The 26,771-nt window shown below is 37.9% G+C and overlaps 1 protein-coding gene across 2 annotated transcripts in view; it reads right to left on the bottom strand.

Moving 5' to 3' along the window:
• Window positions 1-15,680: 15,680 nt before the first annotated feature.
• Window positions 15,681-26,771, bottom strand: part of efna3b (ephrin-A3b) — a 94,224-nt gene continuing 83,133 nt past the window's right edge. The window contains exon 5 of one of the 2 annotated variants that reach the window (XM_026944715.3): window positions 15,681-24,816. In XM_026944715.3, coding sequence (XP_026800516.1) covers window positions 24,695-24,816 — 122 coding nt within the window. In that variant the 3' untranslated portion in view covers window positions 15,681-24,694. The remainder of the gene's footprint in view (window positions 24,817-26,771) is intronic. The other variant, XM_026944714.3, reaches the window with a different exon arrangement.

The following is a 26,771-nucleotide window of genomic DNA, read 5'->3' as shown; positions in this document are numbered from 1 at the left end:
CAGGGTGTACATGTGTGTGTGTGCATAAATCCAGCAGTGTGATAAGAGCAGTTTAATAGAAGAGAACACTCAAATATGATTTCTTATCTGAAGCTGATGATGTATCTTGGGTGTTTATGACTCATACGTGTACGTAGACTGGACTTTCACCTGTACATGGGCTCAACTTTTCACCTAAAAAAAAAAAAAAAAAAACAAAGAAGTGACAACGTGCCCTTCAACACATGCCAGGCTTCATGTACACATTCTGCCCTATGATCTCATATATCAGTGATGTGCTGTTGTGCTGCAGTCTCTCCTGGATTAATGACAGGTTTTCTACTTTGGAATTGAACAGTTTTTCCCTCATTTGTTTAGTAATGGCCTGAGGATACTTCAACAGCTGAACTGCAATAACACTATTTTATCACAGTGAACTTTGCTAATCATGATAATGCATGATTATGAGAAAAGACCAGGATGTGATCATTTCACTTATGCAGCTAGAACTTCAGCAAACATGTTATGACACCTTATTAATACTTGTCTTTCCCATTCTAATGTCTTTCCCCCAAGGAACTGCCATTTCCTTCATTACTTTTTTTTATCTTCAACTGTCAGCAGTGTAGATTGATTATATTAATTCATATTCATTCTTCAGTAAGCGCTTTGTCTTGATCAGGGTGGTGGTAGATCCCAGAAATTCTGTGCGAGGCAGGCATACAGCCTTGATGGTAAAGCTGTCAATCACAAAACGCCATGCATGCAATCATTCATATCTAGAGGCAATTTAGCATAGCCAATTCACCTACCAGCATGTTTTTGGGAGTTGGAAGGAAACCGGAGAGTGCGGAGAAACCCACACAGGAAAACAGACAAAACTCCACACAGGCAGTAACCTGAGCTCAGGATCAAACCAGAGCCCCCGGAGCTGTGAGGCAGCAACACTACCCGCTGCACCATCATGCCACACTAGATTGATTATGATCACAGGGATTTTTTTCATACACGCAGACACATAGTGGTGCTGTTTTTAATGTGAATTCATACGAGGAAAGTGAACCTTTAAAAATGTTACTTTATGTCATTTTTAATCAACTTATACTCATTTGGCACTTCTTGTTACTACTACTAAGTTAAAAAAAAGCAAACAATAATGAAGTCCATGTCTCTGAGAGTTAAATTCTTCCTAGCTTTCCTTTTCTCTATTTCACTTCCATTTATTTCACAGCTTTTCTTCATCCTTCATGCCTTGCTCTAGCACTTAAAAAGCAAATAGATTGACGATTCAATTCTTTATGCATGCACGCACACACACACACACACACACACACACACACAGAGAGAGAGAGAGAGAGAGAGAGAGAGAGATCATGATCATGTTTCTGTTGTGGTTTTAGGTATCACTCATCGTGATAATCATATAACCAAGGCATGCCCAATTCCATTCCTGGAGATGTACCATGCTGTAAAGTCTAGCTTCAACACCCCCTGGCTCTGATTTTTTTTAATGTGGTCCTGAAGGCATTGATTTTTTGGATCAGGTGTGTTAGATTACAGCTGAAATTAAACTCTGCAGGAACGTAGAGCTCCAGGAGCTGGGCTGAGCAGCCATTACAAAGCCTAATCAAAAACAATGAGAAACTCCCAAACCACATCCAGCAACCAAATACACACAAACATTACACAGTATATACATGAAAACATTCAAGAAATACCCTTTAACTAATAGCTACAAACCACCAATAAACAGCTTTTGGTTAGTGAACTATTGGTCCAAACCCTAACCCAAACAAATTTACAACTATAAAGCTAGAAGAAGCTACTAGCAATAAGTCAGTCACTATGTAAAAAAAAGTCTAATCATGTTGATATTTACCAGTAGATGTTTTAAATGACCTGGAATACTGAAAGACTTAGCTCTACACATGGAGGAAAGCAGTTAAATTAGAACTTTAAAATGTGATTTTTAAATGGTTAACTTTTTTTGGATGGCTGATTCTGATGATACTGGAGTTTGGGTCAGTTTTGTTAACACAGCATTGAAGTCATTTTTTTTTCTATTTAAAATAGACTTTTACAAGAGTTCGGTTAAAAACAATGATTCAGAGAGCATCGCGTGCGAGTTCGGAATGTTACAAAATATGTTCCGTGGTTTTGGATTAATCCCACTGGATATACAAATTATTAGACGCTGAGGTAGCACCCGAAAACTCCTAGCCACAGATATTTGTGCTAGGTAACCAGTATCCTGGTCTTAGCAAAGAACAAAAACTTTGGATGTTAGGTTATTCCTGATACTGAAATATTACTCATGTATGTACCTGTCAAAATGATAAGCTACTTTATTGGCTGTTACTTAGCAAGCTAGTCAACTTAGCTCATTTTTGTCAAGACCAAAATATTGGTTGTTATCTATTGTATGTATATTTTGAAGGGTTTTGCTAATGGCAAGCAAATAATTGAGAATATGAAGAATATGAAGCAATACTGAAATGTAATTTGTGTCTATTTGTGGCAAATATGTTACTAGCAGGAAACTAGCTAGTTAACTATTTGGAATTAACCGGCTAATTTTTGGCTATCATGTATATCCATAGAGATTTTTCATGAGGGTAAAGGTATAGAAATATCACTAGGCTGTGATTAGTAAAAACTTGGACATTAAAAAAATAAATTTTCAAACATTATTTAATGGTTTAGGAGTTTTAAACCTACTATTGTCTTAGTATTGACTTAGTTCAGCTGAAACCTCCCCTTGGCTTTTAACCTTTTTCTAACCTGGGGAAAATGGCATTATCTTACCTATGCTCTCAAAAACTACACCCATAAATGCTAACCGATAGGCCATGGCGCCTCTATTTTATTATTCTCTCGCTATCTATATAATCACGAGAGCTCCTGGGATTGGCTACGCTATGCAAATACTGGAGTAACCTCCGTATATAGAAGTAGTTGTAATGCTAACCATTGGGAAAACCCTTCCCAACAGTGAGCTCAGGCTAACACACACCTGAAGAGCATGACATCAGCTCCGATTTTATTTACCCAGCCAAGTCACTCTTTGTTGCCACACACACACACACGCACGCACGCACACACACGCACGCACGCATAGACAAGGGATACATAGTATTAAATGATGGTTTACTGGTATTTGTGATATATTTTTATACAAAAGCTGAGATGCATGTGTACAGAAAGAGAGAGTAGGATATCACTAATCAGGTTCTATGAGTACTCCTTAACTTAAAAATGTCCATACATTACAAATGTCCCTGATCATATAATTCTGAACCAGAAAAATAGCATATATAGACTAATCATTAGTCTGAGATGCTTTTATGCTCATAAAATACTAAAAATGGCCAGGGAACATCTATACATTTTTCCCATTATTTAAAATGTCAGGAATATGAATGAATGGGCGCTGAATTTCACTATTCGTTTCTGTTTTTTCCCCCCAGATTTATTTAACCGTAAGTAAGTCCATCAAAATATACCATAGCATCCAAGATTGTGTTCTTTACTAATGCTTGATTTGTATTCTGCTATTTTCAAAGATTTATTTAACTGTAGCTACTTCTGTCAAAATATAGCATAACAATAAAGGTTTAGCTCATTACTGATCTTAAGTTAGCTAGATAGCCTAGAGCACTGGCTCTGTTGCTGAAAGTTGTTCCATATAAAGCTTATTTAGTGAGTAACTGAACTTAATGAGATTAATATCCCACAAATATATTTTTTAAACAAACAAAAACAAGCACTTAATTTAGTGCTGTGTTAACAAATTTGACCCAAGCACCAATCCATATACCTGGAATCTTCCACCCTGGAGGACCATTTAAAATCACAGGTTTGGATTCAGGGCACCTTTAACAGGTGTGGTTCTATACCACATCAAATGGATGGTAGATACAAACTGGCTGCTTGAAAGCTGTAAAGCCCCGTTTCTGTCACGCACTGACTCCTCTTCTGTCTCTCATGTACTAACACAGAAGCCCCTCTGTTTCCCGGTGCCTTTTGATGACTGGTGCGGTGTTTGTGAACGCTCCCGGGGCTAACATCACTGACACCACAAACCTGCTTTTGCATATGTGTATGTGTGTGTTTGAGTGTGTGTGTATGTGCAAGCTGCAAACAATTGGCCTCTGTGAGTGTGAGAACTCAAGGGCGGATCCATGTGAGAGAAAAGGGGTTAGGGTGAGGGTTCACTGGCTCAATGGACAAGTGTCCTCATGCAAAACTAACTGCTGTCAGTGTAAACAAAGTTTGGTGTCAGTCCCATTTAGGAAATGTGAACAATTCAGAATCGATTTGGAGGACTATTGATGGGTGTGTGTGTATGCATGAGTGGGTGCACATGCTGAAACATCACTACAGAATCTGTTTTGTGTCTGAGGCCCTATAAGGTCAGTGTCACGTCCTGTTTTTGGCCCTCAGTGCCGTGAAAGCCTTCAGCAACACAGACCGAGATTAGGATAAAAACACTGCCTGTGTGTGTATATATGTACATGTCCAGATGTTGTCCTTGTGATTGCGTTTAATCTGCCCTCCATGCCATCTCTACAGCCTGTCCGCACTTGCTTGCATTTAGTTTATCTAAACTATGTTTATAGTAGTCTTTATATAAATGAGGTGTCCATTATCTGTAATTTATGAACAACTTGCCATGTGCTAGCTGATTGAAGTGACCAAATGTCCCCACAAGGATAACAATATCTGAGAGTTTTGACCTTGTAGGAACATGTGGCAGAGATTTTTTTTTTAATTAACTGAAAGAGCTGAAAGATTTACTTTTTGGTTACCAAAGTTAAGGTTATATTTAGGTTTAGGTCACTGATTTGAAATAACGGGTTACTTAAGGTCAAAAATGTACGATTTCTGACAATAAGATGATTTATGAGAAAACCTAGGATATGGGTTAGATAGGGCATGGGTATTTTTCTCTCTCTCTGTCTGTCTTTTGTTTGTAAAAGCACTGTTTTTAAAGATTTGGGAGATTTGAGGCGTATTTTACAACCCATTAGCAATAATCATCCTTTCCAACTTGTGTGGTATATTTATTGTGTAACGCTTCTTTCAAAGGTTGTGCAAAATGTCCATCATGCTGGGTTGCAATATTGTTCTACATACACATGCAAAAGTGGTATTATGTTAAGGCTAGGAGTAAAAAAAATGTGAGGCAATCGTGATTAAATGAATGCATGCAGTTTTATTATTATTAATAGTGTACTATTATTATAAATATTATCAACATTTCTTTTCAGACAATGCATTTTCAAAGTCAAGTCAAAAGTCAAAGTCTGCTTTATTGTCAATTCTGCCACATGTTCAGCACATACGTAGAATTGAAATTATGTTACTCTCAGACTCTAGGTGCATACAGATAACACACACAAAAAGAGGAGGTAAAAATACAAATGGAAATGCAAATGCAATTTGATCTTGTTTTCTTTCTTTATGCTGATTCTGTTAATCTCACTGACACTCAACACCTTTTCCATTTAGGAAAAAAATTTCAGCGCATTAACTATGATTTTCTCCAAAAATCTAAGCACACTGTGCAGCATTTGGATGTAAGACTTGCAAAACACCTCAAAGCAAGAGAATAATGAATCAGTTGTGACAGGTAAAGGCTTGGATAATATCTGTTATTTATTTATTTATTTATTTATTAACCTTATACAGGTTTATAACTGCTCGCTAGGTGAGTTTACAACCTGTTAATAGGTTTAGCCTTCAGTTTGTTACAGCTTATCTTTTGTTTGGTCTCAGGTCTCAGTTGTTCTTAACATTTATTAACTTTAAGAGTAACAGTTAATGTTCTTAGCACTTATTTGTAGGTATGAAAGGTAAGATTCGTTTGGGGATTTGTCATTTAGGGATCAGTTTTGGGACCTATACTTTTTAGCATATACATTTTTCCACTTGGTCAACGTTTAAGAACACTTGGTCTTAATTTTCACTTTTATGCAGACGACACTCAGATTTATATATATTCAAAACCTGATGTTAATGCAGCTGTGCCTTTTCTCTCTCGATGTATCTCTGAGATTAAAAAATGGATGTCGGAAAATTTCCTTCGTCTAAACAGTGACAAGACTGAAATGATGCTTATTAGTTCACCTCACCAGTTACGCAAAGCTGAGCCTTTAACCTTAAGTGTGGACGGCTCTGTTTTACAATTTCAAACTAAATAAAAAAATTTGGGGGTGATATTTGATCCTAATTTAACATTTGATCCTCATGTTTGTAACACTGTCAAAACAGCTTTTTTTTTCATCTCAGAAACATTGCCAGATTTCACCCTATGCTGACATTCTCGGTGGCTGAAAAGTTAATCAATACTTTTGTTTTTACCCGCATTGATTATTGTAATGCTTTGCTGGGTGGAGTGTCAAAAGCTACCCTAAGCAAGTTACAGTTGGTACAAAACTCAGCTGCTAGAATCCTGACTAGGACCAGTGCAAGGGATCACATCACACCTATTCTGGAAGTCTTGCTTCCTCTTAAGTTTCATATTGATTTTAAAATTCTGATGCTCACTTATAAAGCCTTGAATGGTTTGGCTCCTCAATATTTGTCTGAGCTCTTAACTCCCTACACACCAGCACATGATCTCCGCTCTTCCGAAGCTGGTCTTTTAACTGTTCCATCAACCCATCTTAGAACTATGTGTGATAGGGCTTTCTCTTCATTGGCTCCAAAACTATGGAATTCCCTGCCCTCTGAGATTAGTGCAGAATCTCTTAGTGTTTTTAAATCTTCTCTTAAAACATACTTTTTTGGGGTAGCTTTTATGGGATCCATGTGATTAATTTGCTGTTATTTATACTGGCTCTGTTAAGAATGGTTCTTATTTCTATCTTTGTATTTTATCTCTGCTTGTATTTTATTTCATTGTATCGTTTTAATTTGTATTTCACTGTATCTTAATTTATGTAAAGCGCTTTGAGATGCTACTTTAAAGGCGCTATATAAAATAAAGTTTATTATTTTTATTATATTATTTACTCCTGTTGACTTCGTTTGTGCAGTTTATCCTTATGTAGCTTATGATAGTTAAGCTTAGCTTGAGGCCATGTCTGTTGCGTTAGCTTTCACTAATTCATTTATTCACCATTTGCACAAATTCACACACCATACACACACAAATTTGCACACGCCAGAATCCACACAGACAATAACTTGATCTCAGGATATAATTGGGGCCCTGGAGCTGTGAGGTGGTAACGCTACTTGCTATGCCACCACGCCTCTGATTAATGCTAAGATAAAAAAAAAACATACAAGAAGCTGATTTTACAAACTTTGTGGTAGTTAAGTGAACTAAAATAAAACAGTCTTGGGATCTGTTTATCCTGAGTATACGTAGTAAATCTAAATAGCAGTAGGTCCAATCTTGGTTTATGATCAATTCTGTCCAACCTTACAATATGGTCCTTCATTCAAAGGGTCACATGATCTCTTCATGTGTGTCATCACGAGTTTGGCTTTGATATTGGCTCCTGTCATTCAAGGCTTCATTATTAGATTAAGACTACAATAACTGCTTAGTAGTCGAGACTGACAGAGAGCCATTGTTAATCCGAAACAGACCCTTAACTATTAAGTGCTTGGATTTTATCACAAATCAAAAGTACATTGCTTTGTTGTACATTGAACCTTGAGGTGGATGGGCTACAACAGCAGAAGACCACATCAGGTTCCCCCCCTTCAGCCAAGAACAGGAATCTGAGGCTATTATGGTCACAGACTCACCCAAACTGGACCTGGCATTTTTCCAGTCTTCAACTGTCCAGTTTCGGCGAGTCTGCATGATTTTATGCATTGTGCTGCTGCCACATGATTGGCTGATTGGACAACTGCATAAACGAGCAGATGTCCTATTAAAGTGGATGGTGATTGTATGTATCACAGTAGTGATCTCTATCCCTCCAAGAAGTGCCCGAGTGGATAAAGTGTCATGTATTAAATGCACTTATGTGTTAGATAAGATAATATATTTCTCCCCACGTGATCACATGTAGTCAGAGGATACAATCCTTGTGCATTAAAACTGAAATTAAAACTCTCTCATTGAAATCCTAATTTGTCCAGAGTAATCTTAGTCTGTGCTCAAAGAACAATGGTTCTTGGTTAAAAAAAAAATCCATAGTAGGTCTGAAAAGATGGAAGGCAGAGCAGTGGGAGTGAAGGAAAGCCTATCTAGCATAAAGATGATATGATAAGATTCAGGTCATTAAGGTGACTTTTACAAGCCCCAGACAGACCATCAGCCTTCTGGCTGGAATGCCAAGACCTTCAAAGGGTCAAGTGAGTATCTTTTCATGCGTGTCATGGCCAGTTTGGCTCCGATATTGGCCTGTCATGCAAGCCTTCATCATTACCTAAGCCTGAGGTGAGATCTGGAGGAGACAGACACGAAAAGAGAAGAATTAGGATGAGCTCTGAGTAAGCTCTACCAGAAGCATCAGGCTGGCTGATGACAGATTTACCAATTCACTGACCTTCAGAAGATTAGTGACCATCAACGTAATGCTGATCAAGCTTTTTCATTCACTCCATGATGCTGTTTCTATGTTGGGCGTGGGGAGATTGGATGCATTTGTTTAATGATATGGAGAGGTTGGTATTTTGAGAGCTTCAGAGATGTCCCTGCATGAACTCGCAGTTACCTCAGAATAAAATCTGCCTGCTGCACTCGTCTGATGAGTATGAAGAGTTCATATGAGTTCATACCAAATATTTTGAGCAAATCATTTAGGCTTTAAAACACAAAAATTATTTCAGCCAAACACAAGTTACATAGACCCAGCAGATGACTTGAGCTATAAAAAGTGTACATTTGGACAGCATGTTGATATATGCATGCACTGAACATGAACAGCTGCCGTATATGCCAAAGATAGAGCAGTGACATGCTAGACTGTTACAATGGCTTTCTGACAAGAGCTTGTCATAAACATGATATTGCTTTTATAAGTGTGATAACACAGTGATAATCTCACTGTGAGGGTTAGTGCATGATGTCATCATCTAAAGTTTATCCATTGTTCAAGGTGCCTGGGCTTAATCTCGAAGACATTTTGCTGCTCAGCTGAGGAGCTCAGCTGATTGATGAGAAAGTAGCATATAAACTATGGGGGTGATTCATACCTATAATGTCATGAGCTTTAATGAGGCATGAATGTTATGGTGTCTGAAGGTGTTAATTAGTGTGAACTTGATGGGGTAAAGATATTATGATGGCATATGCTCTAGAAGTTTATGGCTGTGTTAAGGTTATACAACCAGAAACATTTTACTGAAGACTTGTTGGGAAGGGGGGGGGGGATGATAAATGAAAAAGTAACTGAAGTTCATTTGATTTCTGTTGGTAGCTGAATTTACATGGTAAGCCGAAACAAAGAAAGACAAACCAGCAACCCCAAAGGAGCAGAGGAAGAAAGTAGAAGAAGAAAGGATGGCAAAGGTTCTTGCCTAGGCAGCACCAAATGGCAGGTGTCCAAACCTAAAGGCATGCCATCCAAGCACATCATGCACAAAGACAAGCTTTTGAGGCGTCACGGTGGTGCAGCAGGTAGCGTGGCTGCCTCACAGCTCCAGGGTCCTCTCAGGTTACTGTCTGCATGGAGTTTCTGTGCATGTTCTCCCATGTTTACATGGTTCAAAAAGAACACTAGCTCAGTTCAGAAAGTCTTTAGCTCAGGGAAGCCATTGATACTGGGCGATACAGAAAAGGAAGACCTTCTACGGCCAATTGTAAGAAGTATAAACTGTGACATACGTCACTAAATACTTCCAGATCTACAATGAATTCATCAACACACTCTCTCAGGGGAAACTGCAAACAGATGACCTGTAGCTAAACACAAGCCAGTTTAAATACAAGGAGAGTTTTATTGACAAAAACATGGCTGTACCATTGTCCACTGGCGTCATCCATCAAAGTCAAACTATACACAGTGAAGCTTGAGGGAAAGCATTCTGGAGAACAAGACCTAGCTACTGGTTCAAATGCATTTGACACTTGGGTCATAGTGAAAGAGCAGGAGGTGGAAGCTGTCACATATCAATGCGGTGGACATCTACATCAAATTCCCATGGGAATATGTACAAGAAAACCAGCCTTTAAGACTGTGTAATACATTCTTTAAAAAAGACTATGGACCTACTCATAGAGTCTGAAACTGCAATAGTATTGCAATTGTAATACTTCTAAAATAAATTTTAATTTCACTCCACTTTAAAAGGAACACCGTTACATGTGCACATTCGTGTACTGCATCAGAATGGAGTAAAATGTGATCTCTGTGACTTTGACCATGGAATGGTTTTTAGTGTCCAAACCTTGTTGCTTGTTGGAGTATTTCAGTATTTCAGTAAGTGCTGATCTCCTGGGATTTTCACAGGAGTTTATAAAGAATGGTATGAAAAACAAAAAAACATCCTGTGAGCTGCAGTTGAGTAGGTGGAATTGCCTTGTTGAAGAGAGAGTTCACAGGAGAATGGCCAGACTGGAAGTCTATGGTAAAATTTGTAGCATATTTATAGCATACCAAAGTACTGAAGTATATTTATTACTACTTTTGTGCAATTAATGTTTACTAGGTACACAAATAGTTCCATTTCAGCACATTTTAAGTGCATTGATCATTAGTGTGTCTGTCTGCAAGTACACAATAAGTGTGCTGTAGCATAGTCGTTTAGTGTACTTAAGGGAATTTTTCACTAAGGAAAACACAAGATGGGGACGATTAGGACTCCGCTCGACTGAGAATATGCCAACCAGCACACGAGTGCACACATCTCAGAGGGGCTTTGAAAGCTTATGGACACCCCAGATTGGGCTTGTGTCAAAACAGAAACAAAGTCCAGCAAGAACAAATGGTTTCTCTCCCTCATATTTACAAGTGTCTATAGCCTGGTAATCTTCAACATGTTCAAGCTTGGGGATGTGTGTGTGTGTGTGTGTGTGTCCTATGACCTCAGGACACTCTCTGGCTTTAGTTACAGGTAATCTGTATTCTTTTATATATTTAATTGACCAATTAGCTAAAGAAATTAGATCCCCATGGTACCCTGGGGCCCAGAATGGTGCCCAAACACTTATCATAATTACAAGCCTTCACACACCCTTCGTGGAAGTATTTTATTAGAACCATACTCTGTACTGTATTACAGATACCAGAATTTATAATCTCAATCGCTGTATTGCATGTAAGGTTATACTAATATTGATACGTTAAAATGTCACACATTCAAAAATGTTTAGATGAAATGTAAATTTAGTGGGGCCTCACCGCAGCACATGGGGAAGCAGAAGGCAGTAAATCCTGCCTCATCACGTCTCTGAGTTCATTTCATTTGCCAACAGGAAATTACTGTCTTGTTTCCAGATCACACTCCACTACAGTATTTCTGTCCATGGGAAGTTGAGACTTGTTTGTACCATCGAGGGATTTGGAATTAAAGACTCATATAACACAGACAACACTTTACATTAAGCCTTCAATAACTAACATGAACGTTACCAAACTACAGACTTTAACAGTAATATACCATATGTAATGTTAACAGTAACTAAACTCTTTTGGGCACACTGTACATACTCATGGCTGTTTTTAGGAAGATATAAGATGTAAATCACTTCCAAATCACTTGAGAACATTACTTTAATTTAACATAAACCATTATCCTGATTTCTGTTGCTCTCTAGACTGATTTCCATGCTCAGTGCAGCTTGTCTCTAGTATCTGTCCAAACTTTCTACATAAAATCTAGTTTTGTGCCAGATCTAATGAACACTTTAGAGTTTTCCATTGTGTTTTCCACTGAAGACAGATTTTTTTAACCTCTGAAATCAGCAGCATCATGCAACAGTTCTAAACCATGTTTTTTTTGTTGGTGTTTGTTAAAGAATTGTATTATTTTCTATAATTTTGGTAATCAAAATGAAATATTTTTGTTTTTTCCTCATATTTTAATCTCTTTTTAATATAATATCATTGAGTCACAGCATTTATACAAATGGAGGTCCTATTTAATTTTTAACATAAGTATTATTTAGAAAAAGTCAGAATTTATGTTAATATTCATATGAGTCAATATCAGTATAATGTGCCTTTGGTGTCCCCAGCATAGTGGTTTAAACTTCATACAAACATTGCAAAACAACGAATTGTTCAAGTGTTACCCTGAATGGACACATTATAATTAATATACAGGAATATTATAATTAACTTTAAATGCATTTTGAACATTTCTTTTATGTGGTGATGGAGATTTTGACATGTCCAAGGTGCTGCCTGGTAAAGTTGAATGACACCTTTAAGTGATTAAATGACACAACATTCTGAAAATCTCCATATTTTCTTAAAGTTTTAAAGAAGTCTGTTAATTATTTAGGGATTTTGATTATTCATTTCACCATTTTCATATAAATATCAAGCTATTACACATGTCCAAGAATTGCTGTCCATGAAATTTAATGTCATAAAACATCATCTGTGTCTGGGTTTTAAACAGAAATAGGTGTAGCCTAAAAGAAAGGGTTAGGGTTAGTTTTTTTTTTAAATTAAATATGAACCCTGCTACTATTCCCCCAGAAACCCCAGATGAAAAATGGCAGCAGATGGTAGATGGTCATCATGGTGAAAGAAGTCTGGCTCTGACAATTCCTCAGCCTCAGCTACATTTGTTTGTACCTGACTGAATGAATTTAGTTGGTTCTATTTCCCAATATATAACCAAACTAGTAGCCTAATTTAAACGAGACAGTTACTAACGATGCTGTCATTTCCCCAGTGCGCCTTGTAATCGTATCTATATTCTGTATTTGTATCCATTTACCACACATTATCTGTTCTAAATAATGCATTCATAATAATGAATTGTTTACATCCCTAGTTTATTCCATCAATGGATAAAAGAAAATCTTGATTGTTGATATCTCGAGAAATAAATAATTTCACGCAAACACTCCCCTCCCCACATTTGACCTCAGGATAAGGATTTTGCTAATTAAGCACCAGAAAAATATACATGAAAACTACAAACCTGCTTTACAACACCATTCCATCATGAATATTTAAATAAAGTGTGTTTCTTATTTCTGTCTGTAAGTTTTTATGACAATTGTAACACCATAGTGATATATAGATATGTATATTTTTTCTGACTGTAAAGTAGGTTTAACTTCAAAATTAATAAACATTAATAACAGGCATCTGTTGAGTTCTGTACAGATGCTGACATTGAAATAGAAGATTACAGTTAAATATAGGGGTGACAGATACAGACAGACAGACACGGGATAGGTTTGTGACATAAAAATATGATGGAGAGTGAAAGAAATACAGTAAAAGGTAAGTAAAGAAAGATGAGAAATGGAAAGGTGCTATGCCTATGATTTATACTTTAATAAGAAAAAAGACTTTCACCTTGCTATGTCAGTATGTGCAGACTAAGGAAACAGCCTTTGCTGAATATAGTCATGCTGCATGAGTGATAGCGCACATGCTAGCCTGAATTTAGCCTGGAAAAAGGGGGATAGGAATGACAGCTCTGCGAAGTCATCACTGGCAACAAATGTGATTCTGGTGTTATTAATATCATTAGTGCTGGATTAACCCCTTGTGTCCCTGCCCCCCTTTGGTTGGTTTCGCTCTTTGAAAGCTTGTACAGGCCCAAACAGCAAAGCCACAATTATTTAAAACAGACTACAGAGAAAAAATGGAGCACTTTCTGGTTGTTTATGCGGACTAATGACGGTTTTAATGAGTGTTCATTAGGCTGTGAGATGAATAAAGGAAACATTTTTTGAGAAGTGTGCTCTCACCTTTCACGCCACCCGCGTCGCCATGACAAACTATTCCGGAGGAACTAATGCATGCTAATGTGTTCTCACATATTCACACCGCCGAGTTATTTCTGATTGGGCCATCTGGGAGAGTAGGTGGGCCGAGTGTATGCCAGGCTCTAATAACAGATTCCCCTCATGAGTCAAGACGGAAACCCCACTAACCCAGAAGCCCTGGTGCAATAGAGCCCTGAGTCACAGAAGATGAGGAGGAGTGGAGGCTTCCTCTGAAAGGTCAGCAAACATCAGACTGTGTTTAATCACACACATGCTGATGGGGAAGCATCGGATTTATCACTTTTGAATACTTATAGATGCCATATTTACATGGCTGAGCTGTGAACATGAGAGTGCTAGAAAGGAGGCGGAGAATGCAGATGAAGATGAGATTAAATCTGACGCTACATGCTTTAATAAAGCAGAAAAAGACTTTTGATATGCTGTATATACAGAGCCAGTGAAGTGACATGGTGGATATAAGGTGCGGCCAAATTAATATACTGAGGTCACGAGATAATATACTGAGGCCACAAACTATTATGTTGTAGCTGTGAGATAGCAGTCATGGCCACAAATCGTGTAACTTGACACGTTGTGGGAACGTCACACTTGACCTGACCTCCAGTCAGACATGCCATGCATATGGCCCAGGCCTAGGACAAACCACTGAGAAAGCACCCAAGGAAACACATAAACATACAAACACACACAAATACACACAAGCATACACATACAACCCATGAAAAGTAAACAGCTATAATCCATAATCCAACTATTCTAATGCAATATTCAATATTTCTCACACACACCCTCAGTCTTTTTTTTTCTTTTCTTTTTTGTCCACCTGTCATTTTATTACATTTGCACAAATGAATGTACCTATTAGCCAGGGACCCTTTAGCGTGAAAGCTCTTATCATAAACACAGCAGAATCAAACCATTCTACAAAATAGGGGACATATTAACTAGAGTTAATTGAGTTGACCATCATAGTTTTATCAAATAAACATATTTCAGACTATTCTGCATGTCAGCGGACTACTAAACACTTCTGGGTCCCTCACTTGGACCAGGCCCGGGCCTGGGACAGCTTCCCTGCTTGTCCTCCGGTGATAGAGGGGAAGCCTCCAGCTAATTATTTCGTGAAAATGAGTGGGAAAAAGTCTATTGACTTTGAGAGTGGGCTCATTGCACAAACTCTTCAGCATTGTTCTCAATACTGCTCCTAAGTTTCTATCAGTGATGTTCAACAGATATGTCAAAATACTTGCATAGCCCCTCCTGGCAAGCTGAAAAAAGGCTTCAAACTGTATGCTTCATCATGCATACATGACAACAAAGGTGAGAAAATACCTATATGTATATAAATTGTAAAAATACCTTTTATAAATATAAGAATAGAATAGTTAAAATACGTGAAGGACAAGTCGCTGTCTCACTGTACCGATGGATATAAACAATGCTGCCAGTGATGCGAAAGCCGCTTTATCTTAAAACAGAAATGCATCATAGCACTGTGTGCAAGTAACCCATTTACTTAAGCTGATGTGAGCTAATGGGGTCTCTATGTTGCAACACTAGTGACTCCAGCGTGTCTTTAGGCATCATCTCAAGATTGAAGTTTTGTGTAATATTCATTATTAAATTGTGTAATAATCATCTCCATGCTAGAAATGTGATCCAAGTTTCAAATAATTTTTTTTTTGTCTTGCTCATTTAAAAATACAATTAATTTGTATAAATATTTCTAATTTTAAAATGTCCGCACTGCCCTTTTGAATTTTTAATAGGCTACATTTATTTTGGAAAGACATATCTGTATCGAGAAGAAGTTTCAATTAATAATAATTTAACTATAAATAAAAGGCTGTGTCTGCTGTCAGTTAGTTTATATCACATTAACTGCCATTGTGCTCTGAGATGGTGAGTTTCTTGTGTTTAAAATCATTCAGACTCTCAACTGTGTGGTCATTCATTCCTCTTCAGTAACTGCTTTTTCCTAGTCAGGGTAATGGTGGATCCAGAGCCTATCCCAGGAACACTGGGCCTGAGGATGGGACTGTACGTTTGTTCTCATATTGTATTTAGTGCTACACTTCACTGGGAAATCAGAACTTAAAAGCCATCTCGCACAAGACGCCTTTCTGAAGTGTTTTTGCAACATGCTTCATTTGTTTCACACTGCATTTTTTTTTCACTCATATGAAAGTGAGGTGTAAACTCCATAGAATCAGAAATTCACACTTTCTATACACTGTGAACTTTATTTCAAATAATAATAATCTACAAAGATAGCAGTGTTTGTGTGGTAGTGATTCTTGCGGATAAACAGAAATGATTGGGGAAGTGTTTGGGGTCAGAACTGCCTAAATAGATGTGTTCTTGATCGTTTGCTAGTTTGGATATGTGCTCCAAATGTATTTAGGAATACAATGCTGTTGCTTTTGTGTTATTATCTGGCTTTTGTTATTAAGAATTTTGTTTCAAAGCTAGGTTGTGTTCAATTCATGTTTCAACCTAAAGTTCAAATAGAAACTGTATTTTATTATGTGTATCATACTGTCTTTCATTATAAAACCAATACTATTACAAATGTATTACATAATTTGATATTAAATGCCTAATTATATAATATGGTGTGGTTTGTTGTGTTTTGTTTGAGTGTTGGTTGCTGTAGTTCAGCAGGTTATACTATATTTGGAGTTTTAAAAGCTTGATCCATGTGTCACTTTAAGTGTCTCTGATGAACGCACCTGATCCCTGCTGCAAAGTCCAGCTCGATCTGACAATCCACCAGCTGCCAAAACTGGTACATTATTTTTCCTGCTTCCTTATTACTTGAATAAACTGATCGAAAAACATTTGAGGTTTTCGAATGGCCTTACTGTTGTGCATTCCCATAAAAACAACTTGCCTTTTATGTAGCATTACTAGCAGTGATTCAGAAACTCTTCCTTTCTACCAGGTGGCAAAGATGGTTATCAGTTCAGTCTGTGTTTTGGTGGCTGACTGGAATAAACTGGATTTTTCTGAAGGGTTAGAACTCATTAGTTAGAATACTGGAGCCAGGAAAACACACATCTTTAGACAAATGAGTGTGTCAGAGCTGGGAATGGGGTGTTAGAGCAGGGGAAGTACTAACCTCTGCCATGAACAGCATACAAGAGTAATAAACCCAACATGTGCCAGCCTGTGAAAGGGGTACAGCAGTGCATTCGTGTAAATCATGTGATAGAACAGGGAAAACAAAAGCTTATGCAATACACAGGGTGCTTTTTTCTTTTACAAATTTTCACCATTTCCTACCTGAACACTTCTCATTTAATTAATCAGTTTATCTGTGCGTTACAGGATGAAAACAATATACTAAACTGTGAAAAGTATTAGAAAAAAACTAAATAAGGGGTGAGATCTTTCTAGTAAACAGAGCACTTACGTGTGCCCAGCAGTGTTATCACTGCTGACCTCAGTGTAGCGTGCTAGCTTGAAAACAACACATCACTCAGCCAGGCAACTTTGCTATTTAGCTTGGCATTATCCCAGAGATTAAATGTGCACGTCAGGTGAACTCATAGTGCTCAAACTTATCAGAGCTTATCCGAGCTGTGAGACAGAGTCAGCAGAGACACACGCTTGCCTTCAATCAGCTACATGTCTGCAAACTTTCTTGGGTGTACGGCAAGATATTTGGGGCTGTCAGGTTTGTGTGGAAAATGTGGTTAAATGCACTTGTGCTGCAATGTAAATCTAGGTGGAAGTAAACAGAGATACGGCATCTTATCTGTGTGCCAGAGAAAACCATTCTCCTGTTGCAACCTGACACTAGCAGATATCATCTTGTTTTCATGTTACTGTCATCATGTTTTGTGTTACTACAAATCGACATTTGAGACTCAATGTTGTGTAGTCAGTCAAAAATAGACAATATTGTTTTTCTTTTTCTGTTTTTTTTTTTTTTTGTCATTTTTAGGATTAGCAAACTGAACTCATTTCAGGTTCCCTGCTTTAACAAACAAATGTATTAACCTTTAAGGCCCTCATTATTGTTAATGACAACGAGAGATTATTCAAAATATAGAGACACACAGCTTTGACTTTTCTATTAATTCTTTTGCATAACATCAGAAAATTCAGTGAAGGCTTAACCAAGTGACCAACCAGTGATGTGATAAACTGCAGGAACAGCTACTGAGAGCGGTGAAGTTCCTCTTCTGTCTGTTTCAGCAGATTATATCATACTCATATTGACTGAATCTGAGTGCTGTAATCCATTACGGGTAGGTCCGTCTTACACAACTGGCATTGTTGGACAGATTTATTTATATCATGTCTTGGGTAGAATTTTGTCTACTTTTGTCTATTGGATGCTGGCCTAACTGAGACATCTGCTGGCCATACAGGGAAATGACAAGCAGAAAAAAATCTTTTATTCTGTAAAGAATTCACCTCTAGAATTAAATAATCTACTAAATAGCCTTGACATCAATTACCATACTTTGGCTCCTTGTCTTAATTGATTAATTGTATACAATTAATCTTGTGCTAATTTAGGTAACAGCTCTGTCCTCAAATGAGACAAATTACTCCAGACATCATTATGCAGAGTATGTAACCTTTATGATTTTTATTTTGCCCCAAGCGGAGACAAACTTGTCACAGTGTGCAGTTTAAGAAAAGGTGACTCATAGTGGAAAACGCACAATCCAGGAAACTAGACTTTACAAACACTGACTGTTTGTAACAATGACTCACTTATCTGATTTGATTCTAATGAAATACTCAAAGTGAATCAAAACACTTGCACATACTTGCAAGATATGGGTCCGTTTCCAATCGAATCTGACATGCCGTTGTCGACATGCCCTCCCGTCCATTTCACACAAATAAATCTCCATGACTATCTTGAGGGTCCCAGTACTCTATCAGCTCAAGCGAAGCTTGGTACATGAACCCTTGAGGGAGAAGGATTGAGTCAACAGATGAACTTACACAAAAGCCATTACAATCTGATGCAATGGCCTTTGCAAAACAAATCGCTGTTATGCAGGTCTAATCAATAAAATACCTCATACATTATTAGCAATACTAATAATTCATATTCGTATAAATACTATAATACTTTCGATTTAAATTCTATATGTTTTAATTTGCTATGTTCGAATGTTTTTGGAGCCAGTCTTTTTTTTCTGTCTTTTGTTAAGGTCAGACTGAGGTAATATAATGACTGCTTGCTGTCTGGAAACTGCAGTCAGGGGCAGGTGTGTTCCTATTGCACAATCTACCCCATCCTTCACCCCATGGCCACATGTGACACACACATTACACACTGCTGAATCATGAGGGGGTTCAGACATTCAGGTATTGAGACTAAAGGTACTAGTGATGAGCGCAACAGCCAGCAAGTACTTAAGTAATGTCCTTCACTGCTATACTTCAGTAAAATAAGATCTATGTACTGTTTGAGTATACTTACAAATTTCTACACAGTTCACAGTCTCAATTTCCATCAGAACAGACCCTAATGTCCTTATATTTTCATTTACACCATCCAAGTACTATTTCCAAATCTCTAAGATAATGACTTAAATTTTTTCTTTTATTTATCTTTCAATTAAATTATTTACGTTTCTTTGCATAAAGTGTGGAATGAAAGAAGCATGGCTCAAATCAGAGACGGGGTGGTGTGATTTTCCAATTATTTTCCAATAATGGCATGTCCTGAAGTGTTTTATTCCCCTTATACAACAGCATTTTGCCAACTATTACAAATGTTATTTATCAAAGAATGACACGTAATACTTTTTTATCCATTTACAGCTACTTTTAATGTTGTGGAACGTCCACAAAACAGTTTAGTTCACTTGGTACCACTTATGTTATAGCAGCCGCTCCCTCACCAGCCTCTCATCATTCCCTCTTTTGAAGTTAATAAGACGAAAGCTTGTCATGACACAGAGAAACTGCAAAGTCTTGCATCCTGAAGGCTTTTCCATGTCAGAAAATTTTACCTCACTGGAGACACCTTCCAAAAATGTTAAATAAATGTCTCATCACAGAATACTTCAAGAAATCAATGTTTACAAGGATATTTTAATCTGTTTATGTTGCGCGCCTGTCACACTAACCCTGTGTAAGTAGTTACAATCTGTCCAAGCCGTAAGACCAATCAGACTCCAGAATTCAACAATGCTGTGGTATAACTTGATTGATTAACTATATCTAAAACATCAATACCAATTTGTAAAGCTACTCTAACCATCTTTGTACACAGATCTTCAGGAAATATTTCTATGGGCTCTAACTAGTACTGGTTCTCTAAGGGTTACATTACCCTTTTAATCTTCATTAAACCTGCTCTTAATGCTCTTCATACATGTTACTTTAAAATTGACTCAGACTGAAATGAACGAGGGCGATGTGTTTGGATTTTGTGCAATTTGTATGCAAATGAAGTTGCAAGGAAACATAAGGAAAGTACTTTTAAATCATCGCTCTTTGTAATTCGGTTTTTATTTATTTATTTTATAATAAGTATTTTGATACACTATTGATAATATAATTTAAATATATTTTTTCGGATTACATTTCATTTTATTCTTAAAATTTCATTCTTTCTAACATTCTTTTTTAATGAACTTTTTTGACATAGACACGGAGCAGCCAGGACGATTCAACAGACTAACCCTTTAACCCCTGTACTATCCTACATCAAAGCGCACATTTATCTTCTGTATGTCAGATGATGGAAATGGTAAAGGTCAGATGTTTAGATACACATAGCCTGAACCACAGTAACGTCACAGAAAAACAGGTTTTTTTGTTGTTGTTGTTGTTATCAAGACTGCTTTGCTCTTGTTTTGTGTGGACAACAACAAAAAAATAAAAAAATGAAAGGGCAGAAGGAACCAAAGAAAGCCAATTCACTCAAAGGACCTTAATGAGCTGTTCTAAAAAAAAAAAAAACATGTTTTTCATTTTGGCATTTATTTATGATGTAAGAAATGCACGATACACATTGCCTGAGCATGACAGAAGGCCTAATTGGAAACTTATCAAGAATGCGCTTTTGTGTCTAGACAAAATAGTCTTTTGCTTGTTTAACTAGACTGCTTCACTAACACCTGCTTTAGGATTTAGGGATCACTGTGTGTGCTGGGTGAAGTGGGAAATGTTACTCAGTAGTTCTACAGGAATCACACACCAGACTTTGCTCTTGAAGTCTGGACAGCAGACGGCAGAGCTGTGTATCGCCGTTATTGTTGCCTCCTGTTCGCAGACGGCTTACTCATCATTCGCGGCTTGGAAAATGATAAAACGCCCCGCCAGGACATGTGAGAAATTAGTGAGTGGAAAGTTTCCTGATTGCCTACCCGCTGTGCCTCTGCAGGTCAGGTCGATTGAAGATTCAGGAGAGGAATCAAACAATTATGATTCTGTTCCACAACATCTGTTCTGTTGTGCACGGCTATAACGCGAAGCCTTCAATCCTGGCTTTGGGCTAAACTGCTTCATCTGTGCGAGGAATCGCAGTAATCAGGAAAAGATGTAGCATCTTTAATGCAGGGCCAAAAGAAAGTGAGTCTGTGATGTGTGTCATGGAGTTAGGAGTGTGGAGTGTAAGCCTGCAAGTGAAAAATAATAAGCAGGAAATATTTTCATGACTGGAAAGTGACATTGCGTGTTCCATATGCAGACATGCTATTATTGTGGTTGTAAAGGTGAGATTAGATACGAGCGACCTCACAGCATCAGATAGGCTTTATAGTAATTTAGTGATGTAATCTCTTTGCTTCTGGAGCCACACACACACCCGCGCGCACGCGCACACACACACACAGATTATCTGCGCTGTGATAATGGAGCCTAGAGAGACATAAAGAGGGACAGAGTCTCCTTGGTTAGGCTGCTTATAGAGGACATTCATGTCTTAAGGTGTGTGAAAAACATGTCTGTTAAACTGTGTGCATTTATATGTGCCCCCTTTTTTAATTGACCTTCAATTCACATTCCAGTTGTTTATTCAGCTTGTGCTGAAATCCGTCAAACAATGTATGAGAAACAGCAGGCTGAGGCAGTTCGTTTTGTTATCATGATTATTTTTATTATTATTATAACCTTTTGTTACGGTCTGTTATGCTTTATTTGTTTTCAAGTTCTTTAAATTCATTCCAGTCGAAGGTAAACATGATTTTAAATGGTTGTTTCCAACACTAATAAATGCTTTTGTTGTTTCTTCTAAACGACCCAGACTCTCTTGCACACATGCGCGGCGAAAACGTACAATCAAGCAACACACAAACACACACACACACACACACACACACACACACACACTCTCTCTCTTTCTCCCTCACACACATACACACACACACACACAAACACGTACACACCCACACTCTGTCTCTCTCTCTCTCTCTCTCTCTCTCTCTCTCACACATACACACACACGCACATATATTTTGGCCAGTATAAAGAAACATTGTCTTTCATCTATTTGACCATTTACAAAGCCACTCAAACAAGGACACACACACACACACACAAACTCGTGTCTAAGTTTTGAAGTGCAACAGTTGATACTTTTTCATCATTTGCCCAATCAGCTCTTCTTAAATTCACCACTCGCAGTAAAAGTAATGACCTCGAACAGAACACACACACGTTTCCCAAACAAACCCGAGCCAAACACTTTAGCCTTAAAATACACAACAAGAAAATCAACATACAAGTCAAAACAAAGTTGGTAAAAATGACGTGCGTCCCACGTCATACTGAGCACTCAAGTCATTAGCATTTGCACTCTTTGTTCTACGACAGCATGTTACCATGGTAACCACATTAGCAGAATGTACAGAGTGGACATCTATGAGTTCCCGCTAATCTAAAGCTAATCGAAAAACTCATTTGGCTTCAATGCTATATCAAAATCATCCCACCTCACGAGTTACACATACTCATTAGATTTAATTTAGCATGTTAACTTAAACTTACTAAATCTATATCTTAGGAATTGTCATGATTCCGTGGGCGAAATCCTCGACTGCAAGCCTGTTCTGTTGAGCTGGAGCACTGTGAGCTCGGCCTGCGTTTATCTCAGGGCCAGTAAGGTGCTAGTCGAGATGTAAAAAGTGAAAGAATGTCATAAGAAGAATGTTGCTCTGCGGAAAATCCTCTCAGAACACAGAAACCCAAAGCACTTATTTGCATGTAGCTAAACTGCCTGTGACATGTGCCAAGTTCTCCATGTTGTTTATTGTCTTATTCCCAAAGATTTAATGCTCTTTTCACGAGCCAGGTGTGAGCTGAGCATTAAAAATACAACCACTGCAGGCCAGTTTATAGTGGCAACTACCGATAAGCGTTTATGATTCAATGAAGCCGAGCAGGAAGCGGTAGAGAGACGACGCTGGTCTGAAACGGTTTGGTGTTTCAGCTCCAGGGCTCTCCTGGTCCTGTAAGAACCACTGCAGAGAAAAATCCAATGATCCATTATAGGTTTGTGTTTATGTACATAAGTTTCCACGTGTGTCCTCCAGTTAAACTTCCATGAAGAAAAAGCCTTGGTATAGAAAAGAATGCAGTCCAGTGGAGAAAAGCAGAGCATTTCAGTATCACCAGCCTATGCTACTGTTTCTACAGGCACCAAATTCAGCTCGAAACACACACACACACACACACAGACACACACACAGACACACACACACACACACACACACACACACACACACACACACTGATTGCCAAAGTCCATGTGATGCATTTGCTCTTATTAAGAAAACAGTATGGCTCCAAAAGTTCAGGTCTCTTTAAAAAAATGAATGAAGGACAAACAGTTTTGGAATAATTCCGATTTTATAAGTAATATGTTTATAAGTAATCAGGTCAGTGGCAATTAGGAAACGAATTTTCTGTCTCTATGGTTATTATTAATTTAACAGAATAGCAAAGAATTTGTACAGAAATCACAAATGTGGAATATATATATGTGAACTGTGATGGGTTGTAGGTGCTAAAAATTCATCTGAACAATGTGAAAATAGGAAAAATGAAATTGAAATTTGGGAAAAACTAAAGCTACATTTCTATCCTGACAGCTGGCAGTTCTGTAAGTCTAACTGGTCTAACTGTTTAAATCCACCAGCATAAGGAGGGCATTAGGCAATCCTGCTTCTGATGTGTTTGTAAACGTGATAATCCTGAAGGTTTACTGAGGCTAGAGAGAGAGAGAGAGAGAGAGAGAGAGAGAGAGAGAGAGAGAGAGAGAGAAACACTGAACTGAATCGAGAATGAAGCTCTTTTGGTGCTGCTTAAAATGTGCCCGTGTCATTTACCTCAGCCTTGTTTTACATAAACAATTTTTTTTTGCCACTAATGAATCAACAATGACTTAAATATTAATGCATCATTCATCTTGAGCATCAATTCCACTTAATCACTAAGCGGCCATTCATTAGTTAATAAAGTAACTAATTAGACTGAGTGGAGGTTTTCACTTGAATGATTTGCAAACAGCATGTGTGTGAACACTCACTCAGCTTTGCACACACACATACACACACACTTACAGACATACACACACACACACACACACACACACTCGTACACTGTCTGACAGTATGGCTCGAGCTGATTGGCAAAGTTGTCATTGTAAAGTCCAGGTTCATGTTCCACTGTTGAACAGAAGAAGGCCTTAGCATCCCGCTAGTCTTATTCCCATGTTCCTTTCCTCTCCTGTTTTTAAATGTTTTTAAATCGTTAGTTCTTCCTTCATCCTCATCTTCCTCTCCCATATCCCGGCCTTGCAGTCCTCTAGGCCTCAGCGGCATGACGACTTCCTGGAGGCGAGTGCTAGGAGATGGAGAGTGCGATGAGGAAGAGTGTGGCCACCGTGAGGAGGAGACGGTCCCTGGATGGACTGCTGCCACTGATGCTCTTCTCCAGTTTTGGGACCTCAGGGTTGTCATAATCATCTATTGAGAGAAAGTGAGAGAGAGGACAGAGAAATAATTAGCATAATTCTTCTCTATCCATGGAATCTGTAGAATATATACTATAAAATTAAAAGAAAACCAGTTGACCCCTGAACTTCTAATTTTAATATGTAAAACTATGTAAATTGATATAAAGAGATACTAAAAATGACTGAGAGAATGACCATCTCCAAAATAAATTCCCTCTACTGGTGTTTTGCTGAACACGTCACTCCAAAATTTCAAATGGGTTGAGATCTGTTGACTATGAAGGCCAAAGCATTTGATTTCCATCATTTTTATATTCATCGAACCACTCAGTGAGCCCTCATGCCCTGTGGGTGGGGGCGGAGTCATCCTCTAAGAGACCAATTCCATCAACAGAAATGTTTCATTATAGGATAAATGTAGAACTTCGTGCTGATTTGGAGTGACTCTTTGCTCTAAGCGGACAAGTGGAAACAAACCATGCCAGTAAAAAGCAACCACAGCATAACAGAGCCACGGTTTATTCCTTTAATTTGTCACTGGTCTGTAGTGGGACAGGACAGCACAAGTGGTATTACAGATTAGCTAAGTATGCTAGCAGCTTCTGCAGCTAAAAGGTACAGGTTAATACATCATTCACTAACAATTTGCATATTAGACATTATGGGTTCAAAACTGTAGAGTCTATTTCGCAACAAACTAAACTCATATGTAACATATCCAAAATATATATTTTTTTTTAGTTTTGGAGTGGAGCACCTCATGGAAATGGTTATAACTCACTCACTCTGAAAATCTATTAACACTCTAGTACAGAGAACTATGCACAAAATGGAGGGAAAGAAATCTAGAATTAAAAGCAGAAGGGTTGAACTTTATTATATTCCTACAGGGAATACTAACATGTCATTAGCAAGGCCTGTTGTACTCCGGATGCAGTAAACACATCGAGACGAGGAGCCGCGTCCATGTTAATCAATGTGGCCTTTTATACTGGACTCACATGGCATGTAGACGAAACATATTTTTTTCACTTGAGTTATATTTATGCCGAACACATGATTTGTAACTAGAAACAAAAAACAGAAAAATACAACCTATGAAATACAGTATATGTCTAATGTTCAGGCAGCAATCACACTGCAGCAGCACCTCAATTAAAAAAAATAGTGAAAGTGCTGCTGAGCACAAGAGTTAAAAATAAATAATTAATTAATAAATAAATGGTGTATATGCAGATCCTTTAAGTCCTGTGAGTTGGTGGGGCCTCCATGGATTGTTTGTAACTTGGTTTTATATATATATATATATATATATATATATATATATATATATAAGCTGCAATTTTTGTGTTATGTTAGCCAACCATGGATAGGCATCTGGAACTGGAAAGTATTTCAGAGGGGCTTCAGACTTTGTGCTGTGTTACCTGTAACCAATTTATGTTACAGAAAGCAGCCACTTTCTACAAATCAAATTTTGGAGTGCAGGGGTGCTTTAAGAAAACATTTAATAACACCTCTAGTTCTAGACTATGTGATCGCTCATGCATTGTAGACAGTCTCCGAGCTCGCCTAAGGGCAGTGCTCCAAACGCAAATGCAGTGAGTCAAATCAAAGTCAGGTGTGGGTTTAGCACATGTGTGCATGTGTGTACACTGTAAGTACAGGAATGAAGTACATGTGAAAAAACACCATGACCCCCTTGGAATGAACTGGATTTCTTCAGGAATGCACGCTAAATGTGAATTTACTCATAATGATAATTAAGAGAGTCTGATGCAATAAACTCAGGCATATTTTACATCTTAATGAAATGGATTTATACTTCAAGGTTATTTATCGACAAAGAATGTAAACCCTCTCATCTGGTAAGAGGAGGAACCTCATTTATTGACAATAACCTCAGCTAAAAGCTTTCTGCTGCACATAGCAATTAAAACTGGGTTTTTTTGTCTCATTCTTTTG

The sequence above is a fragment of the Pangasianodon hypophthalmus genome, chromosome 1, assembly GCF_027358585.1.
Source record: "Pangasianodon hypophthalmus isolate fPanHyp1 chromosome 1, fPanHyp1.pri, whole genome shotgun sequence".
Lineage (NCBI taxonomy): Eukaryota > Metazoa > Chordata > Actinopteri > Siluriformes > Pangasiidae > Pangasianodon > Pangasianodon hypophthalmus.
This window is presented reverse-complemented; position numbering and strand designations above follow the sequence as displayed.